The sequence below is a fragment of the Lagenorhynchus albirostris genome, chromosome 2 (genome assembly GCF_949774975.1).
Source record: "Lagenorhynchus albirostris chromosome 2, mLagAlb1.1, whole genome shotgun sequence".
NCBI classification, from domain to species: domain Eukaryota; kingdom Metazoa; phylum Chordata; class Mammalia; order Artiodactyla; family Delphinidae; genus Lagenorhynchus; species Lagenorhynchus albirostris.
Window position 1 is genome coordinate 185043603 of NC_083096.1, and position 21501 is coordinate 185065103.

Genomic DNA, 21501 nt, shown 5'->3' on the forward strand with positions numbered 1-21501 from the left:
GGGAGGCCGGCTGTGACCCCCACGCCCCACTGCCGGGTGGGCATCAGCCCCTCCCTCTGCCGGCCTCCAGCCGTGTCCACCGCTCTCATCCAGAGGCCGGTACCTGCTCGCCCCTCCGTTTTCCCCTGGATGTCTGTTGTCTCTTGAAATTCAGCGGGAAACTCAAGGCCGGGCAGAGAGGACAGACTCCCGGAACAGCCCCGAGCTGGGGTGGCCACTGCAGATGCCTTCTCGGAGGACGGCGAGGACCACCCTGGGGGGCCTGGCGCGGGGGCTGCTGGGACCCCCAACGGGAGCGGATCCCATGGTGGGGAGAGTGCAGGGGGACCCGGAGGGAGCATCCCCTCTGAGAAGTTTTGTGTCTGGAGGGGCAGCGGTGGCGGGGGGCGGGGAGGGGGACTGGTGTTTGGATGAAGGAGGAGCACAGGGGATGCTGAGGTCATACTTGGCACCCGGTGAGGGTACCGGCCAGAGCTGCCACACCCAGGGGGAGAAAACTAAAGATGCGCCCTGGGGCCCCCACTCAGCTCTGGCCTCTGGGGACGGGGCAGGGGGCGGGCGGGGGATCTGGAGCCTCCTGCTGGGGACCCCGACCCCTGGCCTCCAACAGACCGGGAGCCACTGTCTGCACACAGCGCCTCGCGGGAGAAGCCCCAGGCCACGCCGGGCCACGCCGCGCCACACGCTGGGCCATGCCAAGCCACGCTGGGCCACACCGAGCCAGGCTCCTGCGCTTCTGCCTCGGGGAGCCCCCGTGCCGCATGCTTGCAGTCCCCAGGCCCTGGTTGCTTCCCGACTCTCACGTCTGAAGTGAGGAGGCTGTGGGCCTTCAATAGCATCGGCTCTTCTACTTTGAAAGTAAACACCCCGAGGTGGCAGAGGGGCCGTGAGAGCCACTGGCCGTTGGCAGCTACCGGTCGCTGTAAATCAGGACAAACCCCCCAAAACCAAAGTCAGAACCACGTGGACGCAGAGGTGGAAGCCAGCGCACGGTGGTTCCTTCCAGCCCTGGCCGGCGGGGCGCCGGCAAGGCAGGCCGTGGCCTCGGGTTCCCGGCGAGCACGAGCCGTGTATGGTGCCCGCCACGCACTGGGGCCTGTCCACTCGCTCTGGCCTCGGAGCTCGGTCCACACAGACACCCTGAGCGCTGCCGCACGCCAGGCGCCCGCTGGGAACAGACAAGGGAGCCAGACAGGAGACGCCCTCGGGGACTCTCGTCACCGTCACCCGAGTCCACAGACCAAGCACTGCTGCTGCTGAGATGCTTGCAAACCTCTGAGGTCCTACCACCCATGGCCCCCACGCCACCTCCCAGCAAACCCCGAGCAGCTCAGCCCCCGGGGCCCACCCGTGAGAGGAGCCACAGCGAGCCTCGGGCTGGCCCACGCCGCCCACGCCACACACGCGTGGGTCCCGGGGGCTCCCTGGCCCAGGATGTAAGACCCTCTATCTTCCATTTGGCAGGTAAGGACCAGCACAAAGGTGGCAGCCCCCGTGGCCACCCCCATTAGGAGGATGCCGTCATGGGGACAGTGACATGGGGGGAGGGCATCTCCAGGGAGCGTCCAGCACAGCCCCCTCCACGAAGAGCCCCTAAGCAGGCCTGACCTCCCTGTGCTCGTCCACACGCGGAGACCCGAGTGGATGCCCTTCCTTGGGCTGGAGTGAGGCGAGCGTGTGGGTGACCTGCGCCAGCCGATCTCAACACCCCTGCCCAGCCAGCAGCCTCTCTCAGGCCGCCCTGGCTTTGCCTGGTGCCCACAAATCCTCACTCTTCTGGGTGCCCCACCCCACAGGGTCCTGGCTTCGCCCCCCTCCCTCCAGCCCCAGGGGAGGCAGGGAGGATGGCCTCTGGTCTGGACGGAGCCCTCCCTCTCCTGTCAGTGCAAAGCCTCCTCCTCCAGGAAGTCCTCCCAGATCACCTCTTCCTTGGGCCCTTAGTGTCCAGGCCTTAGTTACCAACCAGCTCAGCCCCAGATGATGATTGCACTCACGCCACCCCCACCCACCCTGGCATCAGGCAAAGACGCTGGGATCCAGATGTGGGACCAGACAGACCTGGGATTCACCCTGCACCTGCTGTGGACCAGGCAGGGCCTCTCCGAGCTCTGACTCTTAGCTCTGCCACATGGATGGTGGCCCTTCCCTCCTTGGCCCCTCAGGCTCCAGATTTCTGTCCCGCCCCCTTGAAGCTCTGACAGTGGCCCACCGCCCCGGAGTCCCAGCACACCGCTGGGCCAGGAATCGTGCCTGCCTGTCCCAGGCCAGCACAGGGACAACAGGCCCTGGCCACCGGCAGAGTCCCTGGCCAGCCCCTGTGTCCTGAAATTGCTTGACATTACTTCCAAGACCAGCCCAAGCCCCAGGCAGCCCCTGTCCTGCCCCACCTAACAAGCCCCCGGCAGGGCACTGCTCTGGGTCCCGTAGCAGGGCCTTCCCACCCCTGCACTGGGGGAGGCCTCTGCCCAAGGGGCTGGTGGGAGTCCCAGCTCGGTTCTGGGGGGCCGCCCACCTATGCCCACGACCCCTCCCACCCCAGGCAGCCCGAGCCCACCCTGTGCCCACTGCACCCCCGCCCCACGCACCTCAGGGCCAACTCCACGGCTGCCTGCTGGGGTGAGGTGTGTTCCCAGACCTCCCAGCCAGCCACCACTGCCAGCTGGAGGAGCCTGTTCTCCAGGTTTGTCCCGAGGGAGTGCTGCGCCCTAAAGGTCAGTGGGGAGCAGCGGGCTCTTCCCCAGTCTCTCCAGCCCGCAGGCGCTGGCTGCAGGGAAGGGGAGAAACAGGCTAGCCCGGCCCCAGGCCTGGGGCTGGAACTGCAGCTGCCCACCCCCTATGCCCCACGGAGGGCAGCAGCACCCACCTCTGCTCCACACCCCGAAGGCGCCTGCCCAGTCATGGACGCAGGCCCGCAGCAAGGCTGGTGCCCAGCAACCCGTGTCTCTCCACCCCCACCACTGGGTGGGCATCTCAGCCTCGGTGACCCCTCTGCCATTCTCCAACAGCGAGAAACACCCGCTCCTCCTTATAGGATGGGGATACACGGGGGTCCAGCGAAGGCTCTGCCTGGGAGTACCCCACCCCACAGTCCCAGGGCAGGGGTGCACCCAGCCCGGTGTCCGGCCGGCCTCGGATGACCCTGAGCCCTGGGATTGGGCGGGAGGGGTCACACAGTGAGACTGCCTTGGCTAGAATCAGGGGCCTCGAGCTGGCCCCCCTTGCCCCTCCTTCCTTCTTCCAACAGGTGCTCCTGAGCCAGGCACAGCAGCCACCCAAGCAAGAAGCCCGTGTTGGGTGAAGCCGGCCTCCCAGGAAAGGGACACAGACCAGCTGGCCACTGGCTTGCCCACCAGTCAGCTGGGTGGGGCTGTGGAGGGTGGGAGATGAGTGGGGGAGCTGGGAGAGTGAGGGGAGCAGCAGGGCCATGCCCACCCTCCAGGCCAGGCTCAATGAACGTCCCGGAGGAAGGACCGATCTGACAATGGGAGGAAGTGAATGAATTTGGTGGGGATGTAATCGGGAAGAACATTTGTATTCTACTATAAGTTAATCACTACAGGGATGTTGCGTGTAAGTGGAAATTCTACATAATGGCCCATCTCTGTGAACCCTGCTTCCCAGGTAGTGAGCATTAAGCTAAAATACCTTCGTTTAGCTCACAGGAAGCATCCTGACCAGGCCCACGTGTGAATGACTGCAGGGAGGAAGAAATTCACACACCGCCTCCGGGCTGGCCGGAACCAGGAAATGTTTGACTTTATTCCCTCCCCTCTTGGTACAAAAGGAACCTGAATTCTAACTCAGGCACAGTGGTTCTTTGGAGCACGGGCCCACCATCTTCTTGGTCTGCTGGCTTTCCAGATAAAGTCATTACGCCTTGTCCCAACAACTCACCTCTCTATTATCGGCCTGTTGTGCGGCGAGCGGTACGAGCTTAGACTCAGCCTGCGTCTGCTGATGCGCACAGAGTATACGCTTAATATCGGCATCTCCATTCCGGAGACCAGAAAACTGAGGCCCGGCGGTCAGACAGTGCGTGTGAGAGGTCCCAGTGGATGAGGTCACACAGCCGAGGTCACAGCAGGTTCCTGGCTCAGCACGCTCGGTTTGTACACAGCAGTGGACATCAGGGCCCCACGCTGGGGCTGGACCCCGGTCAGATACCTCTGCCCGGCGCGGGTGGCCGCTTCCCCGAAGTCCACACGGCTCTTCCCCTTCCTGTCCCAGGAGCCAGGACAGAAGTCACACGGTGAGGCCTCCAGTAAGAGCCCTCGTCCCTCCAGCCCATCCGGAATCCCAGAGCCCGAGAACACAGCGGGCAGCGCACAGGGCTCGGGCTTGCCTGGCTGCCAGGGGACCGGGAGAGCTGACTTCTGATGAGGCGGAGACTCCTGTCTGTCCCTCCCACCCGCCTTCCCTCTGAAACCACCTCGTCTCCCTCCCTGGCCGTGTGGCCATCTCTGCACCCGGCGAGTCAGCACTCTGTTCTCCTTTGGTTCTGATCCAGATTCACTCTTTGGGGTGAAATTCACTCCCCAATCCATAATTCTACCCGCTAACGTGGTGGAGCAGATGGGCCCACGGCACCATCTGCTGGCCATTCTGGGCTCTGACCCCCAAACTCAAGTCACAGTAGGGGCCCTGGGGCACCAGCGGCAACCCCAAACAACCAGCCCCGAGGCAAGTGAGGACACCAGGGAGATCTGAACCCAGCTGGACCCCAGGCCGCACATCCCCAAGAACAGACGCTTGGTAACACTGTTTCTGGCCTTGCCCTGCCCAGTACGGCTGTGCTGGTTAGAAGACTGGGAAGGTGCAGTCTGGGCAGGGAGCCGGGACCAGCCAGTGGGGGAGGTGCCCTGGGCAGGCCCCACCCCTCAGGCTCCCCTAAGGAGCCAGCCGGTGACCCTGAGGAAGGGGACAAGACCTCTTCCAGATCTGACTCGGTGCCGGTGGACACTGCGTCCACCTGTGCAAACCCATAGGCCAGGGGGTCTCAGGGGCCAACCTGTTAGTTAGGCAGAAACTGTGAGGCCTCAGGGTCTCCACCTGGCCCCTGCCCGAGGGCACACCCCTGGCTGCAAACCAAAGCAACAGGTGGCCTCTGCGACTAGGAAACTGCGTACACAGACAGGGGCACCGCTCCAAAGCGACACGGGGGCTTGGGTAGCAGCAGGCACTGCGGGACCACGCAGGTCCTGCCCCTTCCCTCTAAAAGGTGCCTGCCTGCCCCTGGTGGAGGCCCAACGAGCTCTGAGCCTGTCCCCAAGGCCTGGTTCTGTGTCGCTGAGCCGTGCCAGCCTGTGCACGTACCCACAGCTGACGCCCAGGTATGGGAGAAGTGAGGCCAAGAGCTACAGCCTGTCTCAACCCACGCCCTCCCGGCCGAAGTCAGGGGGTCCCCGTGGCACCCCCGCCCCTCAGCCCACTTGCCTTCTTTCTCTCCTGCTGGGCCCACAGCTCCCCTTAGGGCACACAGGACAGGGCCCTCTGGTCTGTCTGGGGTATCCCTGCACCCCCTCCACTGGGGCACACATACAGATGCCATGACCTGCTCCAGACCCAGAGCCCTCAGGGCACCCCCACTGCCTCCTCCCACTGCTCTCCCCCCAGGCCCCTCCCCCGGCCCTGGGCTGCAGCTCAAGTCCAGCCGTGGCCTGTGTCTGGGCGCCGGGCTCTCCTAGCTCCGTCCCCTCAGGTGCATGGCCTTCCAAGTTCCCCAGGCCCTCTTCGGTCCCCTCTCTGAGAGCAGCTGGGAGGGGTCAGGGGTCTGCACTTGTGGGGCCTGGGCAGCCGCCAGTAGAAACACCGCGGTTCAAGAATCAGAGCTCCCTGCTCCGCCCCAGGCCGCAGAGCACCTTTCCTGGGCCCGCAGTGGGTCGCGGGGATGAGAACACACGAGGTGCCAGCGCCCCGCAAAGGGTACTGCAGGGAGGGAGACGAGCGCCCTCCTTACTTCCGGCCCCAGGGCGCGGGCAAGTGCCTCCCCACCGGGCGTCGGCACGCCCCCTCTAGCTCTGATGCCTCTCGCAGTACCTGGGGGCTGTCCCCGAGGCCGCTCGCCACCCTGCGCCGCTCAACCCCCCACCCCGCGCACCCGCCCCCTCCCGCCCTGCGCCCGCTCCTCATCCGGGCCGCGTTCGCCCCGTACGGACCGCGCACGGAACCCACGGCCCTACCACGCGCTGGCCCCCGTCAGCCCCCGCCCCGCAGCAGGCCCCGCCCCGCAGCAGGCCCCGCCCCGCAGCAGGCCCCGCCCCGCAGCAGGCCCCGCCCCGGAACGCGCGCGCGCCGTGACGCACAAGATCTGTGACGCACAAGGTCTGCGCCGCACGCCGAGCAGCGCCATCAGGAGGCGCCGCCGCGTGGGCGTGGCTATCCGCTTTCCCGCAGCCGCAGGTCATCAAGATCTTCCCGGTCACCGCGATCTCCCCGGTCACCACGGTCCCCGCGGTCCCGCAACCCTAGGCCATGGCCCCCGCGGCCGCCAGCCCCCCGGAGGTAGTCCGCGCGGCTCAGAAGGACGACTACTACCGCGGCGGGCTGCGGAGCGCGGCGGGCGGCACCCTGCACAGCCTCGCGGGTGAGCCCCCGCGGGGCCGCGGGGGCGCGAAGCGGGCCGACGAGCCTCAGGCCCTCCGGTCATCCCCCCGCAGGCTCGGCCAGGCCCTGCTCGCCCCCCCAAGACCTGAGGCGAAGGAAGGAGCGAGCGCCCCGGGCTTTGCCCCCCTGCTGCCGGGGGCGGGGGTGGGGGCCGGGCACCAGGCGTGGAAGAGTCCACGGCTCTGGGGACACGGGGAGTCTCCCGTGGAGCAGCGGCGTCGGAGCCCAGTGGAGGGGCAAGAGCGTGGGGTGGATTCGAGACGACAGCGGGCTCCTCTTCGGAGTAGCCGAAGCGAGGCTGGGCCGTAGACTTGGGCGGGTAGCCATGGGCAGGTTTTGAGCAGGAGAGGGACACGACACGATCAGAACAAATGGCCCGTGTATTCGTTTTGCTAACACTTTCACTTACTTTGTGCCAGACACTGTTCTTCGTGCTTCAGAACGTTAACTCATTTTATTCTCGACACATCCCTGTGAGTGGGACCTGTTGCTAGTCCCCTCCTTAGAGACAGGGAAGCGGGGATTCCAGAAAGATCTTGTAACTTCCTGAGGTCACAACCAGCAGTGTGGGGAGCTGGGATTTGATGCTGGATGGGTGGTCTCGGCTTGAGCTCCTGGTCACTGTACTACACTGTCCTTGTGGCCCTTCTGGGCTCTAGAGCAGTTGCCCAGGCGGGTCCTGGACGGGGAGGTGGCTACAGGTTGGTAAGTTCTCAGGATACTCAGTGGCCCAGGCGAGGCAGATACAGATGGAGCAGAGTGGACAGCACAGGAGGCCAGGGAGAGAACAGAGTGTGGTTTAGGACAGTATCAGCCGCGTGGAAGGGTGACGGGGCTGGGCCTTGGCAGCAGGAAGGTGGCTTGTTCCTAATCCTTACACTGCACCACTCTCGCCCCAACCCCTCAGAAATGACGTGGTTCCTCCTCTCAGGTGCGAAGAAGTGGCTGGAGTGGAGGAGAGAGATTGAGCTGGTGTCGGATGTCGCCTACTTTGGCCTTACTACACTGGCAGGTAGCAGCCCCTGGCAGGATCTCAAGGCCCACCACACACGCCGAGCCCAGAGGACAGGAGAGGGGCTGTCAGCAGAGTGAGAAGCTTATGGAGGTGCTTCTCAGTGCCCCCGGAGCTGGGCCGCATGCAGCCTCAGGGAGGGAGGGAACCCCAAACCCTTTCCCTAGGTGGGAGGCCAGGCCCTGAGCCCAGGCTGGGGCCTCTGGAAGCTCTGCAGTACCCCTGTCACATCTGTCTGGGACCGTTTCTCCATGGCTGAACCCGTGGCCCTAGAGGGGTCCCAGCGCTGAGCCCTGTCACGGGGCCTGGGCTATGAGGATTGTAGGGACCCAGTACGGAAGTCGCTGGCAGGTCCCTGCCTGTCTCTCTCACCGGTCCCTCTCCCCACAGGCTACCAGACCCTCGGGGAGGAGTACGTCAGCATCCTGCAGGTGGACCCGACCCAGGGCCGAGTGCCCTCGAGGTTGCGCCGTGGGATACTGGTGGCGCTGCACACCGTCCTGCCCTACCTGCTGGACAAGGCCCTGCTCCACCTGGAGCACGAGCTGCAGGCCGATGGTGATGGCGCCTGGCCCTCACGGGGCAGCCTGGCCCCCGGTGCCCGTGGCCAGTCAGGGACAAGACGCTGGATGCGCCGGTGCACGGCCGCCCTGACGGAGCAGCAGCAGGGGACGCTCCTGCGGGCTGTGTTGGTGTTCAGACAGGGCCTCGGGTGCCTCCAGCGTCTCCACGTCGCCTGGTTCTACATCCATGGCGCCTTCTACCACCTGGCCAAGAGGTTCACAGGCATCACCTACGTAAGTCACAGGTGCCGCCTGGGCCCGCTCTTCTGCAGGGGACCTCCGTCCCCGAGCACAGTCACAGGGCCAGAGCTGAAATCCTCCACTGGAAACGTGGGTCTTGTCAGGTCCCGTTTTGCTGAAAGACCTGCGTAAGTCTGGCTTCCGTAAACCCTGAGGGTAGGGCGAGTCTGTCTTCCTGCCGCCAGCACGTGTGGCCGCCCCGCTCTGTACCCTGAGCGCAGGCCTGGGGCCCTGGCTCCTGGGCCCCGTGCCCACCCTTCCAGGCCGCCCTGACAGAGGGTCAGGTGTAGGGACACCCTGATGGTGACCCTACAGCGACCCTGTTGCCGCCAGCATCCCCGCTAGCCTCCCCTGGGCTCCGCCCGCCGCAGGAGTCTCAGCTGATGCCCTTGCTCCCAGGTTCACCCGGAGGGCCTTCCCTCGGGCCCCCTGCCTCCCCGGAGGTCTCCAGGCTCCCTTGGCAGTGCTGTCCCGGCACGTGCACCCCCTCTCCTCAGCCCAGCCCCAGTCCTCACCGCGTTTGCTCTACCTGTTAGGTAGGGTGTTTGCTAAGCTGCCACAGAGGGGCCTAGAAACACGGGCTCAACCCAGTCAGGGCATTGGGGGCTGCCACGGGGCTCTTCCTACACAGGCAACCAGGGCCCTGCCCCTCGGGCTCCAGGCTCTGGCCAGTCTGGCTGACCTGACTGTCCCCATTCCCCGGGGGGAAGGAGACAGAAGCGGGGGGCAAGCAGCTTTCCTTTGGGGGACGTGGCCGGGAGTCCCAGCTGCGGAACATCACCCGGGTAGTCTGGTGCCTTGCTAGAAGCGGGAGCTTCTGTTCCTCCCACGGGGCTGAGTAGCGGGTCTGCCACGCTTGGCGCCCCTCCCATCCCACTGGGCGCCGCTGCTCAGGCTTCCCAGTTCTTTTTCTATGAGGCTTGGGGGCCTGGTCGTCCCCCCTCTCCCCGCAACACCTTGCCTGCAGCCTAGTGACTGCAGGCTTCGAGGTTCGTGGCCGTCCTCGCTCAATGCTGGGCTCCCGTTGGGGGTGAGGCCCTGAGCTGTCCAGCTGCGCCCCCCCAGCTGCCACCCAGCGCAGAGCCTGCCAGGCGCTGCTGCCCCATCCCGCAGCCAGAGGGCAGGCCTTGGCTTCGTCCCACAGGGGAGGCCTGGCCCCTGGGCCACTCAGTGCCTCACGCCAACGGATCATGTGACTGTGCCCCCCTCCCCGGGTCCCTGACAGCTCCGTGTCCGCCATCCGCTCGCAGAGGACCCTCGGGCCCGTGCCAGCTACAGGCTGCTGGGGCTCGTGTCCCTGCTGCACCTGGCACTGGCCGCGGGCCTGCAGCTCTACGGCTTCCGGCAGAGGCAGCGCGCCCAGAGGGAGTGGAGGCCGCAGCGTGGCCTGTCCCACCGCAGGTGCGCAGGGCTGTGCCGGGGCGGGGGCTACCCAGCGCCACACGGAACTCAGGCTCAGTTCTGTCCCATCGTCCCCCCTCTCCTGCCAGGAGCTACGCAGAGAGAGCAGCGTCCAGAACCTCGCTGTGCACCCTGTGCCTGGAGGAGCGCAGGTACTCGACGGCCACACCCTGCGGTCACCTGTTTTGCTGGGGCTGCATCACCCACTGGGCCGACACCAAGGTGAGCGTCCTGAGCGTAGGCCCCCGGGCCACCCCCGCTGCACTGGGCCCGCTGCCTGCCTCCACAGCCACGCTTGTTCAGTGGTGGTGGGGGGGGGCTATTTTTAAAAGCCCCCGGCTGGGATGGAGGCAGGGAGCTGCGGTGGCCGGAAGCCTGCTGTGACAGCTCTGCTCCCAAAAGGAAGGCCCCAGCCACCCACCTGGGAACCCTCGGAGCGAGAGCCGCCTGCTAGGCCTTGAGATCTCAGGGTGTGGGGTCCAGGGGGCCAGAGCAGGGAGCTCTGCTACCTTACTCCTGTGCTGGCTTCAGGGAGGGGCCGGTCCCGGGCCCCCGTGTACCCCCGCCCCGTCTCTCCTTGGGGCCTGAGGTCAAGCCCGCCTCGTTACTGGGATGTCCTGTCCACACGCTGCCCAAGAAGCCTTCCTCAGGGCCTGCAGGGCGCGGCGGCTGCAGCCTCCTCCATGGGGTCCAGGCCGCTCTGCGAGGCCCCGGGGCACACGCGTGCCTGGCAGGCAAGGGGCTGACCTTCCCGGGCCAGGAGGGACCCGGCCCTGAGGGTGGGGACAGGGGACCCGTGAGCTCACACCCAGAAACTCCAAGAGGTTCAGGGCAGCCACGGTCGTTCCGCGGCCAAGCGCCCTCCCTTCTCCCAAGTCACCCATGGCCTGGCCATCTCCTCGCTGGTCACCGTCCCTGCCCTGCTCCCCAACTGCCTGCATGATCTCAAAAAAATGTTTTTCTGTCTTAATGGAGACATGTGTACATTCGTGTTTTACTGGAGATGCCAGTGGGGGAGGGACCCCCGGGGTTGTAGGGGTCACAACCCGTGACCTTCCTCCTCCCCCCACAGATGGAGTGTCCCCTCTGCAGGGAGAAGTTCCTCCCCCAGAAGCTGGTCTACCTGCGGCACTACCGCTGACCCGACGGAGGGAGGAACCCAGGAGTCTTTCCTGATGTCAGGAGAAAGTTTATTCTCAAGGTTGACAAGTTGACTGTACTTGCACAGAAATCATGAAATTCTCAAGTCTTTTATTCTTTGTCACAGAAGATACTGTGCCAGCCGCCGGGGAGGACAGGCGCTGGACCTGGACCTGGACCTGGACCTGGACCTGGACCTGGACCTGGCCGTGAAATGGCCTCAGGGCAGGTTGGGCAGGGCCTGCAGGGCTGCCAGCCAGACAGCTCAGCACTTAAACAGAACTTCCCTCCCTTCCCCAAACCGGTCGTTTATATCCAATACCAGGCACACAGTGAGGGCAGGGCCAGACGGGCCAGGACTGAACAAGGGCCGGAAACCAGCAGCCTGCCTTCCCAGCGTGGTCAGTCTTCCAGCCCAAACGACCCACAAACCTTAACCCTCGTCACTGGAGCTGGCTTTTGGGGCGAGGGGGCACAGCCCTTCCCGGAGAGTAGCCGTGATTGCCCCCTAACACGTTTGGCAGGTGCCTTCTAATAAATGTCAAGTTTGTTTCCCGTTTTAGAAAATGGAGGGCTTCCCTGGTGGCGCAGCGATTAAGAATCCGCCTGCCAATGCAGGGCACAGGGGTTCAAGCCCTGGTTCGGGAAGATCCCACATGCCGCGAAGCAACTAAGCCTGTGCGCCACAACTACTGAGCCTGCGCGCCTAGAGCCCGTGCTCCACAACAAGAGAAGCCACTGCAATGAGAAGCCCGCGCACTGCACCGAAGAGTAGTCCCTGCTCCCCGCAGCTAGAGAAAGCCCACACTCAGCAACAAAGACCCAACCCAATGCAGCCAAAAATAATTAATAAAATAAATTTTTAAAATAAAATGGAAGTGTGTGTCCCGGCCTCTGAACACGAGCCGTCTCCTCCTGCTTGGAGCGCCTGGCGGGCTCCAGCCAGCCTGACCCACTGAGGCCGCCCGTCTCCAAAGCTGGTGGTGGGCCAGCTCGCCTACACACTGGCTCACTGCTGTGTCCAACACACTTCCTGCCACCTTTTTTGTTATTTTCAGGTTTTTACATCTACCTAAGCTGTGCAGAGACAGGACTTTGCCGTAGGCATCCTTACAACAGCAAGTCCACAGAAGTGCTGGTGTGTTAGCGCCGTGAGGTGAACGGAAGCCCGTGTGGAACGGGCCCTCCCAGGGCCCCTACAGGCCGCTTCTCCCTCCATGTGACTCTGTGGGAGCGGTGATGCAGGAACAGAGACTCCTCGGTGAGCAGAGGTCAGCCCCAGAGGCAGGCCGTGACCGTGGGCCCTGCTCCAGACAGGCAGGAGCCCCAGGGGAGGCTCCACGGTTCCCAAAACCCCTTACTTACACTCACCAAGTGCCTGCAATTTCCCGTATTTCAGGCCTGTGCATTTACCAGGGAAACAGTATGAAAAACAAAACAAAAAATAGTCTAGAGTTTGAACACCTCAGGTGCCACAACGTGGTAATAAAAGTACCGATTTGGACATCATTTACACATGAAGTTAAAACTCAGGATCGGGTACACAAATGGTCTTCATACGGCCTCTTAAAAGCAAGAGGAGCTCAATTTCAGCTATGCAAAACCTGGCAAAAGAAAAGCCAGGCGGTAAACACTCGATGTCTGAAACCCGCGGACAGATGGAAACGGCGCTTGCAGCAGGGAGTGGGAACAGACCACCGGTGTCTGGGCCGCGGCCTCAGCAGCACGGCCCGCCCTCCAGGGAGGCCGCACTCCCCCGCCAGGCCCTCACAGTGCCGGAGGCGTAGTGGGTTAGATGAAGACTACAGGAGAGCAGGGACGTTGTCTTTAATGAAGTTGGAATTAAAAAGTCACTCGGTAAAATGTTTACGAGTATTGGTTTTTATCACATCAAAAAACTTGACATGCAGGTCAGAGCTGTTTCCCTGTAGAAAGTGGGAAGCCATGTGTTAAAAGCCACAGAACTGGCTGCTCCTGCCAGGTGTGTCTGAAAAGGGGCTGCTGCACGAGAACACGTTGAAGTTAAAACAACCCTTCACGTATCAAAGAAATGTGTCAAAATAATCTCAAACAATTAAAATATATATATTTATAATTCCAGGCCCTCAGAAGCAATCATGGTAGTTAAGAACGAAGTTTTGAGTCATCATGATAGAGGCCAACTCAACACATCTCTAGCGAGATGAAATTCGGAAACCGGCATTAGAGCCCAGAGTTGCTGCAGAATCTCCTTCCTCCACGCGCCGGACGGACAGGCGAGCGTCCTCCGGGGCCACGGTGAGCGTCCTGGGAGGCAGCAGCTGGCGTCCTGGCTCCTTCCGCGGGCCCGGCCCCCCGCCCCCGCCCCCCAGCCCACACGGCTGTCCACCCGGCCTGCCCTCTGCAAGGCCAGCATCTGGACGCCTGACCGGCACTGGAAAATAAATCAACGCGATTCGGTTTAAAGGCCAGTTTCTTCAAGAACCTGATATTTCAGTTACAAATAATTGAAGCTCCTTTTTAAAAAGAAAATAACTCCCTTGTAATCAACTACTTTATGTGAGGAAAGAAGACGGCGTCACAGCAACTTGCGGCCGTCCAGGGCCCGCGGAGGGCGGCCGCGTCTAGCTGGCGAACGTCTTGCCCACGTCCTCCTTCCCCTTGTACGTCCTCTTGCCGTGCGTGAACGGGATGTACCGGTACTTGATCATGTGCTGGGGACAGGCAGACGCGTCTCAGCACGGCTTCCCCGTGACCCACCTTCCCTCCAACTCTGAGCCCCACCTTCTCCACATACCGGGCGTGGAGCCAGAGCTCCGGCAGACGCCCCCGTCCCCCCTGCCCAGCGGAGCCAGCCGAGCTGCTGGAAACCCTGAGGGTGTGGGGTGGGCTTCGTGGCGCCCTGTGCCAGACGGGCTAGCGCTGAGCTGGGGACGTGGGATGGGCGGCACCGGGCCCAGGTGGCTGGGCGGGTGGGGAGGCCAGGATGAAGCCGCACCACCCTGCTGGCCAGGCCCGTTCTAGGGTGATGCTGGCAGGACACACCGTCCAGGAGGCCCTGGGCCCCGACTGTCCCGCAGTATGATGGGCCAGACCTGAGGGTGTTAGCCGGCTGTGCTGTGCTGGCGGGGAGCGAGCACCACACCCATCGACCTGCAGGGAGAGCAGGGGCCACGCGGCCCCCGTGTCTCGGGCCCGAGCCGGCTCTCCCAAAGCTACCAGTACTGGGTGGCACTGTCTCACGGTGCAGAATCATCTGGGTTTTTACCTTTATTTGCCTCTTCATCGTGATACAGAAAAGCATGATGAAGTACATGACCAGGATGGGCCAGAACACCGGGACGTTGAATGCCTCAAAGAAGGTGCAGACCATCGCCACCAGGATGCCCTTGGTCGCTGCGTGCCTACCGGAAGGAGAGAAGGTCAGTGCCGGACGGCGGCCCCGAGGAGGGTGTGGGTCTCCACTTGCGGAGCGGGGTGGGCGCTGCGTGTGGCGTGTCTGACGTACTACGTGTGACCACGGACACAGCGTTCTTAGTCCCTTGGACACTCGAAGTTTTCTGAAATTACAGAAGTGTAAAACAGCAGTGGGGGCCCCGGCACTGCGCAGGCCAGCAGCTGGGGGATGCAGATGCCCCCCATGTGCTGCTGGGGCCCACGTCTAGAAATCCAGTCCTGAGCCTCAAGGCTTGAGTCCCACACGCCCAGCAGGCCATCCCCCAGTGGCCAAGCAGTGTCCCCAGGAGAAGCAGGTGGAGTCAGGCCTCAGGGCCACCCTCCCTCCGACTTAGGGCCCAACCCATCAGGGTCACAGCCCTCCTTAAAATCCCCCTTGGTCTCCCTTTCCTAGAAAACAAAGGCCACCTCAGAGGGCGGGCAGGACCCGGCCTTGCCCACTGCCCACCCTCCCACGGCAGCCCTGGGCCCAGCGTTTCACACTCATCCCACAGGGACTCACCAAGCGCCTGCACGGCCACCCCTGCACCAGGAGGACAGGCTGAAGGGCGGCAGCTCTTTGCCTTCACTTTTGTGACAACACAGGACAGACACGTTCACAGACCAGCCCCCCCCCCCGCAACACACACACACACACACTAGGAGGTCACTTCCATCCTCCTGTCACATTCGTACTTGTCACAGCGTCACACACACGTGACTGCCTCCAGGAGGCCTGGGGACGCCCAGGCCACCCCGAGGACCGAGTGGGGAGAGAGCGGGTCCCCCTTCGGGCCACCGGGGGGGCGCCGTGCACAAAGCAGCGTCCCCCCGAGGCCAAGTGTGCCACATACCCGGGACCCGCCTCCCCAGAAGCAGCTTCGTTTCTGCGGCATCGAGGTGCGGCAGTGTTACCTTGGGAGGGGGGTGGGCACTACAAGGCCCCGTGACCCCCCTCCACGCCCAGCGGGCACGCTTCACGTTCTGGGTGAGTCAACGTTGAGAACGAGGAAACACAACAGAACTGGCGTTTCTCCAAGGAGTCTCAGCTGCTGGCTCGCTGGGACCGAAGCGCCTGCCCCCGTCTCACGGCCGTGCGTGGGCACGAGCGTCTTTCGCAACCACCGTTAGGAAGTGACTCACCAAAACTTAAACTCTGGGAGCCTTCGAATGAAGGGCCGGAACTCCTCATTCTGTTTGGTTGGTAACGAGGGGCCATCATCTGAAAGGCAGAATGTCACCCGGAGGTGAGGCACACAGTGCACCTTGTCGTTTCCACCGCTGCCCTTTTAAGGTTCCCTAGAGCTTGTGAACCAGCAGGCCCGATACGTGACATACAGATTGACATCCTTTAACCGGACATAAAATGGGGACCTTCAGCTGATTTAGAAACCGATTCACTGCTTTAGAAAATCTGTATTAGAATTTTTTTTAAGACCAGTTTAAGTGATCACGTAAAAATTCAACCACACGCCGATTTTCAGGAACGTGTCAACCGTACAACACGAGGTACAGGGAGGATGGAAGTCCACAGCCCACGAGAGCACACAGGCGGAGCTGTGCATCCACTCTCAGGGGCGCTGGGCTCAGGACGGCCACCCTCTGCAGTGAGCCGCAAGCCGGGCCTCGGGCTGAGGCCCCCAAGCCGCCTCCCACCCCACGTGGGAAGGTGCCCTCCACAGTTAACAGATGGAGAAACTGAGGCCCACTGAAAGGGCCTCTTGTTTCCTAACCCCCCAATGCAGCACCAAATGAAAGGGCTGTTTCCTTTGCTATTTTCATCAAATACTCCACAGAAAAAAATACACAGGCTCCCATCGTGATGTGAACAGGCTGCATAAAGCGTGCCTCTGCCGTTAACAACTGGGCCTCTGACTCCAGGGGCTCCACAGGAGCTGCGGCGGGTTTTCCCAACAGTGGCTGCGACGCACCGGAATGGAGGCCTCAGCATCCGGTCGTGAGCCATCCCCGCCCCCAGCTGGCCCAGCAGGTGTGTGCCAAGGCCCCCACCTGGCCCAGGTATGCCAGGAGCAGCCAGAGCCACGAACCTTTCAACCCATCGTCCTCAGGGGACACTGGGGGGCCAGTGGCCTCAGTCAGCCATGTGGAGCCGCCGTGGAAGCTTGCTTTTGTGAGAAAGGGACCTAACAGGCAAGCGTGGAGGGGACGCGGACGGGCCAGCTACCCAGGAAGCAGGCCCTGGCTCCCCCCGCCCCTGCGGGACCTCAGCAGGTTCCACAGCCTGACGGCTCACTTTCCCCCTCTGCCACACGGGGGTGACAGGAGCGCCTGCCTCCTGTGACTGTCACAAGGACTTAGCAAGTCGTTCCATAAACTTGCCAGGATCACTGAAGTTGCAGGTACATTTTAAGCACCCAGAGAACAGTCCCCAAAATTTAGAGTTCAAATGTTTCCAGAGAAAATGGAGCAATCCTGGGAAGTATAGAAAACCCACAACTCTCCCCAAACAGAGCAAAGTGGACAGTCTCTACTCTACCTGAATCTTCCATTAAGGAAGGATCCACTTTTGGAGAAAGGAAAGCTATGAAGAGATTTAGATGGTAGATTCCCAAGGCGTAGGTCACGATGTACCAACCCTGGAAGAGAAGGAGAAACGGTCAGTGAGGCCACCCTGAACCCATTCCTGTCTGGACTGAACCAGGACATGGAGTCGTAACAAGTGACGGAAGTGCAGGGAGCATCCGTGCTGACAGTTTCTCTTAAACTGCACCGTGGGTCTGGAGAGTGGATGAGCCAAGGTCCACACGGCAAACGTTTTCAAGGGTCCAGTTAGGCGCACCCAGAACATAAAGCCACCAGCCCCCCGGAAGGCAGCAGAAACGGGGGTGCTTCACAAAGCCTCACACCCGACCTGCACACCCGGGTCACAAGCCCTGCTCTCGGCCAGCGGCGCCTGACCCAGACGCAGGCTCCGGACCAGCCTGAGACCCTGGGGCTCGAGCTCCTTCCGGCGGGCGGTTCACACCACCGCACACTGTGTCAGGAATGTTCATAACGTTTGCCCAGAAGAAAACCAGAGCCGGAAAATCAGTAAACCAAGCACAAGTCAGCAAAGTGTCGTGGAGCCAAACCCCCCTCAGGCGACACAGAGAAAGGGGCACACGTGCCACATGACTCGCTCTTAGAGGACAGACTTCATCCGATCAGAACCACAGCTGCACTGCAGGACCAACTGTAAAAGCCTAAACATTTTCACACAAACAAGATGAGCCCTTTCTACCTTAAAACGTTTTCAAGTCAAACAACGAAGACCTAAATGTGCAGAGTTAACAGCTGAGTTAACTCTGCACAAGGAGGAGTTAACACACAGCTCCTCGTGGCGGGCTGAGTCTGAAGGGATGCCAAGTCAGGTAGAGACTCAGCTCAGAGCACAGGAGAACCAACCCGTACGCGATGCACCCGCCCCCGCCCAAATCCCCCAAGTCAAGGTTTCTAGGTCATTCATTCCACTGAGAATGGACCAAGGTCCAGTTTCTTAAAAAAATCTAGACCCGATCACAGCAAACTGAACATCAGTTATAGACACCCAACACAGACCGCACCCTGCTGCAGAGCCGGACCGGGGCCCCACCGCCTTTGCGCCGAGCCAGGGCTAGGCTTCCTTGTAGGAACACAGACACAATACCATCCAAGGACAGGTCTCTATGCTTAGCTTAGAGCGCTGGACGCAGCACAGCATCCAGGAGGTGACGTACCCATCCATGCACACACATGCTCCTAAACCTTGGGAAATACCTGGAAGGAGGGTGTTTGCTTTCAAGGAGGGGGAGAAAAAGCCTCAGCCTCCTTCCTCTGGACACAAGGGAGCATGAGCTGCCCTCCTCTCAGGGTCTACAGAGCACTCCTGTCCAGGAGCCCAGCACTCACCAAAGGCGCGGGGAGGGCGTCCGTCCCCTGGAGGAGCCATGCCGCCCTCGGTCACCCCACCCGGCCCTCCTCGGACACCAGCACGGCTCACGGCACCCAGGGAATGGGGTGGCCAGTCCGGGTGATTCTGTCCCTAGAGTCCCCAGCCCCCGTAAGTCCCGCCCGAGGCAGGGTCAAGGAGCGCCAGAGGGTCCCCTGTGCAGACGAGGACACTGGAGAGTGCTGTCACCTCACCAGGCCCGGCTGACACCAAGACTGTCCTGGGAAGTCCAGCAACAGAATACAAGGAACTTAGAACGGGATGTAAACGTTTAAAGACAGTCACCGAAGTCTTTCTTATACTTGGTGCTTAGCTGTAAAATTATCTTCAGAGACCCTTTCCTTCACCATAAACCCACCTAATCCAGAGACAGAAGGAAAAACAACACCCCAGCCAACACCACAGTGCAGTGACTCGTCACTGCCACCCCCCACCGACCTGCAGCAGGTAAACTCGGATCATGTAGACGAAGCTCAGGCCCAGCGTCACCACCCATCGCACAGCCGTGTACGGCGTAGACTTGTCGAGCCAGGACTGATAGATCTGGAAAGAGAGTGCCCAAGTTACAGAGACCCTGCGATTCCTTCCGCAGAGCACACTTCTTACCAGCATTTGCCTCAGATTTTAAGTCAATGGCACTAAGCGGTGACTACAATTAATCCAACATTTGCAGTGTTTCCTGAGGCAAGTCCACCCCTTAAGCAAAAATACTACAGAACCATCTCTTGCAGCACGTAGTCCTACAGCATCGGCCCAAGGGGCCATCGTGGGGAGACTGAACTTAAACCCCAGAGAGGATGGGACAGAGAAAGGAGAATGTCACCACCCTGCATGTGGGACTCCACCCGAGGTCCCGTCCCAAAGCCCGCCTCCCCCGGAGCCGGTCCCAGCCCGCCCAGGAGCCGCAGAGCTGACTGCCTTTATCCTTAGATTCACATACGTGCACACGTGTGCCTACATACACGTGTACGTGCGTGTGTAATTAATATACACGCGTGTAGTCTAAATTTAATTTTGAGATTTTAATTATGAAAAATTTCAACCATTCGTGAGAACGAGCCTCCACGTGCCCGTCACCTGCTTCAATAACTAGGAACTTCTCCAGATGCTAGTTTTTAATTTAAAAAATCAATACAGTTTTAGTTTTGAACCAAACTGTGCGATTCTTCGCTGAGTTAGACTCCTTCCTCCGGAACTCACAGGCCTCGCTGCAGCCCCAAGGGGTATTCCCGCCACGGAGCGCAAGCCTGGGCCAGGGACAGAGGGGCCGAGGGGACGCAGACATGGGTGTCTGGACGAGGGGACAGCAAGGGCAGAGCAGGGGCTGCCAGGTCCATCCCGCCCAGGAGTTAAGAATGGTTTTCACATTTTAAAAGTTGTTGGGAAAAAACACAGAAGACAAGTATATGGCCTGAACCTCAGGAGACCCAGCACCCTCACGGCAATGGGAAAAGCTTCTGAGAGGGTGAAGAGGGTGAACGAGAGACCCAGGGAGGGGCCGCCCACCCTGCGGGGTCTGCCAGCACACTTACGCCCCAGGGAAACGTCCCAGGGTCAAGTCTCATTTAAATGTTTCCGCAACTCAGTGACCCGAAAACCAACCTGTCCAAGTCTTGTGAAGAATCTGTACACCACAGAAGGTTTCCCGTGGACGGAATCTCCCACACTGTCACCTTCTGACATGCTGTATACAAGAAAAACACAACACACTTTTAAATTAAATAAAAAGTACTCAAGGACTGGATCATTTTGCCCTATTTTCATCCACACCACCAAGCAGGTTTCCTCAGCATTCACTGTTTCATCCACGCCGTGGCTTCCTTCTGTGTGTCTTTACCACCAGTCACCCAGAAAAAAGAAACCAGCCAGCGACACGCTTTGGTGGAGAGCCAGGAAGGCATGTGACATGCAAAGCAGCAGCACCGGGTGGACTTTCGTTCCTGCTAATGTCACCTGGCTCACACTCCTCCGGCAGGTCCCCAGGAGCCGCCCTCGCTGACGGCCAAGTCCTCTGGCCCCACTTCTGTGTCCACCTCCCGGGGCCGGTCCACAGCACGGGCCACCGCGCCCGTGCCTCCCCGGGGCTCGCCGGCCTCCAGCACCTCCTCCTGCCACTCCTCGGGCTCCCCTCGGTGCCCCCACTTCTCTAGGCCCCGCCCTGGCCTCTGTCCAGGCCACTGCCCACGGTACCAGCTGTGCACCTCCAGGCCCTCCCAGACCCGACCCCACTCCGTGACCAGGATCCTCGGGTGATCATCCGTCTGCGTCCCAGTTCCTTATCTGTGCGTGGAGGTAATCCTATCTGCTCCTGACCATTTCAACATGCCCTGCGATTCCATGCGCATCTAGCCTGTGAGAACCCAGGTCACTAAGGGAAGCCAAGGGCATCGTCACCCCTGTTCCACAACAGAGGATCAAGCCCCAGATAGCTTAAGCCACTTCTCCAAGTTAAGAGTAGCTCTGACCTCAGCTCCTGCAGCCCAACACACCCCTGCCTGAACCTCGGGACCACAGGATGCAGAGGATGGAGGGCCCTGCCAGCCCGAAGCTGAAGACGCCGGGGCAAAGCTCTCCCTGCCCGCCAACTCGCGGGCAGCTCCTTCCCGATCTGGTACCACGGCAGGGCTGGGGACCAGAGGTGGACTCCAGCTCGGAGTCTGTTTCCAGGGCCCGAGTGGCATGGCTGTGCGGGCTCAGTTTCCTCACTGGGGAGATGGTACCCCCTGGCACAGCGGCCCTTCCCATTCAGACAGAAAACCACGGCTCCCGACGGCCCGAGCTGCCCCAACGCCCGGCCTGCGCACAGCGGGGCTGGGGCCTGAACCCACGCCCGCCGACACGTCCTCGCCACGTGCGCTGAGCAAGTCCGCAGGCTCACGATGCGATCCCGGGTCCCAAGTGGAACAATGTGCCCGTTACAGCTGACCCTCGAAGAAAGCAGAGTTAGGGGCGCCGGCCCCCAGCAGTCGACAAGCCGAGTATACCTTACAGTCGGCCTCTGGATCCGCAGTTCAGCCAACCACGGACTGTGCGGTACCGCAGTACTTTTCTCATGAAAACAATCCACACGTGAGTGGACCCATGCAGTCCAAACCTGTGCTATTTAAGGGTCAACTGTACAACTCAGGTATTACAATAACCTGAGCAGTCCCACCACACACGTCATCACATCTGTGCTGAAAAGTCTGTCATTCAGTGAC

The 21501-nt window shown here is 61.5% G+C and overlaps 3 protein-coding genes across 7 annotated transcripts in view; 1 reads left to right on the plus strand and 2 right to left on the minus strand.

Annotated features, from left to right (window-relative positions):
• Window positions 1-6404, minus strand: LOC132515629 (uncharacterized). The gene is made up of 3 exons (XM_060141994.1): window positions 6180-6404; window positions 3895-4218; window positions 1-920 (listed from the first exon to the last, which is right to left on the minus strand). Exons 1-3 carry the CDS (start codon window positions 6402-6404, stop codon window positions 498-500), a joined length of 972 nt encoding a protein of 323 aa, XP_059997977.1. The 3' UTR covers window positions 1-497.
• On the plus strand, window positions 6365-11815 carry PEX10 (peroxisomal biogenesis factor 10). 3 transcript variants are annotated; one of them, XM_060141670.1, is made up of 6 exons: window positions 6365-6583; window positions 7535-7615; window positions 8006-8412; window positions 9644-9819; window positions 9909-10041; window positions 11523-11815. In XM_060141670.1, exons 1-6 carry the CDS (start codon window positions 6472-6474, stop codon window positions 11631-11633), a joined length of 1020 nt encoding a protein of 339 aa, XP_059997653.1. In that variant the 5' UTR covers window positions 6365-6471; the 3' UTR covers window positions 11634-11815. The 3 variants fall into 3 exon arrangements, with proteins under 3 accessions (XP_059997653.1, XP_059997654.1, XP_059997655.1); XM_060141671.1 differs by lacking the exon at window positions 11523-11815 and adding an exon at window positions 10892-11094; XM_060141672.1 differs by lacking the exons at window positions 9644-9819; window positions 11523-11815 and adding an exon at window positions 10892-11120.
• RER1 (retention in endoplasmic reticulum sorting receptor 1) overlaps window positions 11054-21501 on the minus strand; it is a 12561-nt gene continuing 2113 nt past the window's right edge. For all 3 annotated transcript variants that reach the window (XM_060141673.1, XM_060141675.1, XM_060141676.1), the window contains 7 exons: window positions 19904-19985; window positions 18740-18844; window positions 16871-16970; window positions 15517-15595; window positions 14207-14342; window positions 11151-13652; window positions 11054-11120 (listed from right to left, as the gene is read on the minus strand). In XM_060141673.1, the coding sequence (XP_059997656.1) occupies window positions 13563-13652; window positions 14207-14342; window positions 15517-15595; window positions 16871-16970; window positions 18740-18844; window positions 19904-19984 (591 nt within the window). In that variant the 5' untranslated portion in view covers window position 19985 and the 3' untranslated portion in view covers window positions 11054-11120; window positions 11151-13562. The remainder of the gene's footprint in view (window positions 11121-11150; window positions 13653-14206; window positions 14343-15516; window positions 15596-16870; window positions 16971-18739; window positions 18845-19903; window positions 19986-21501) is intronic.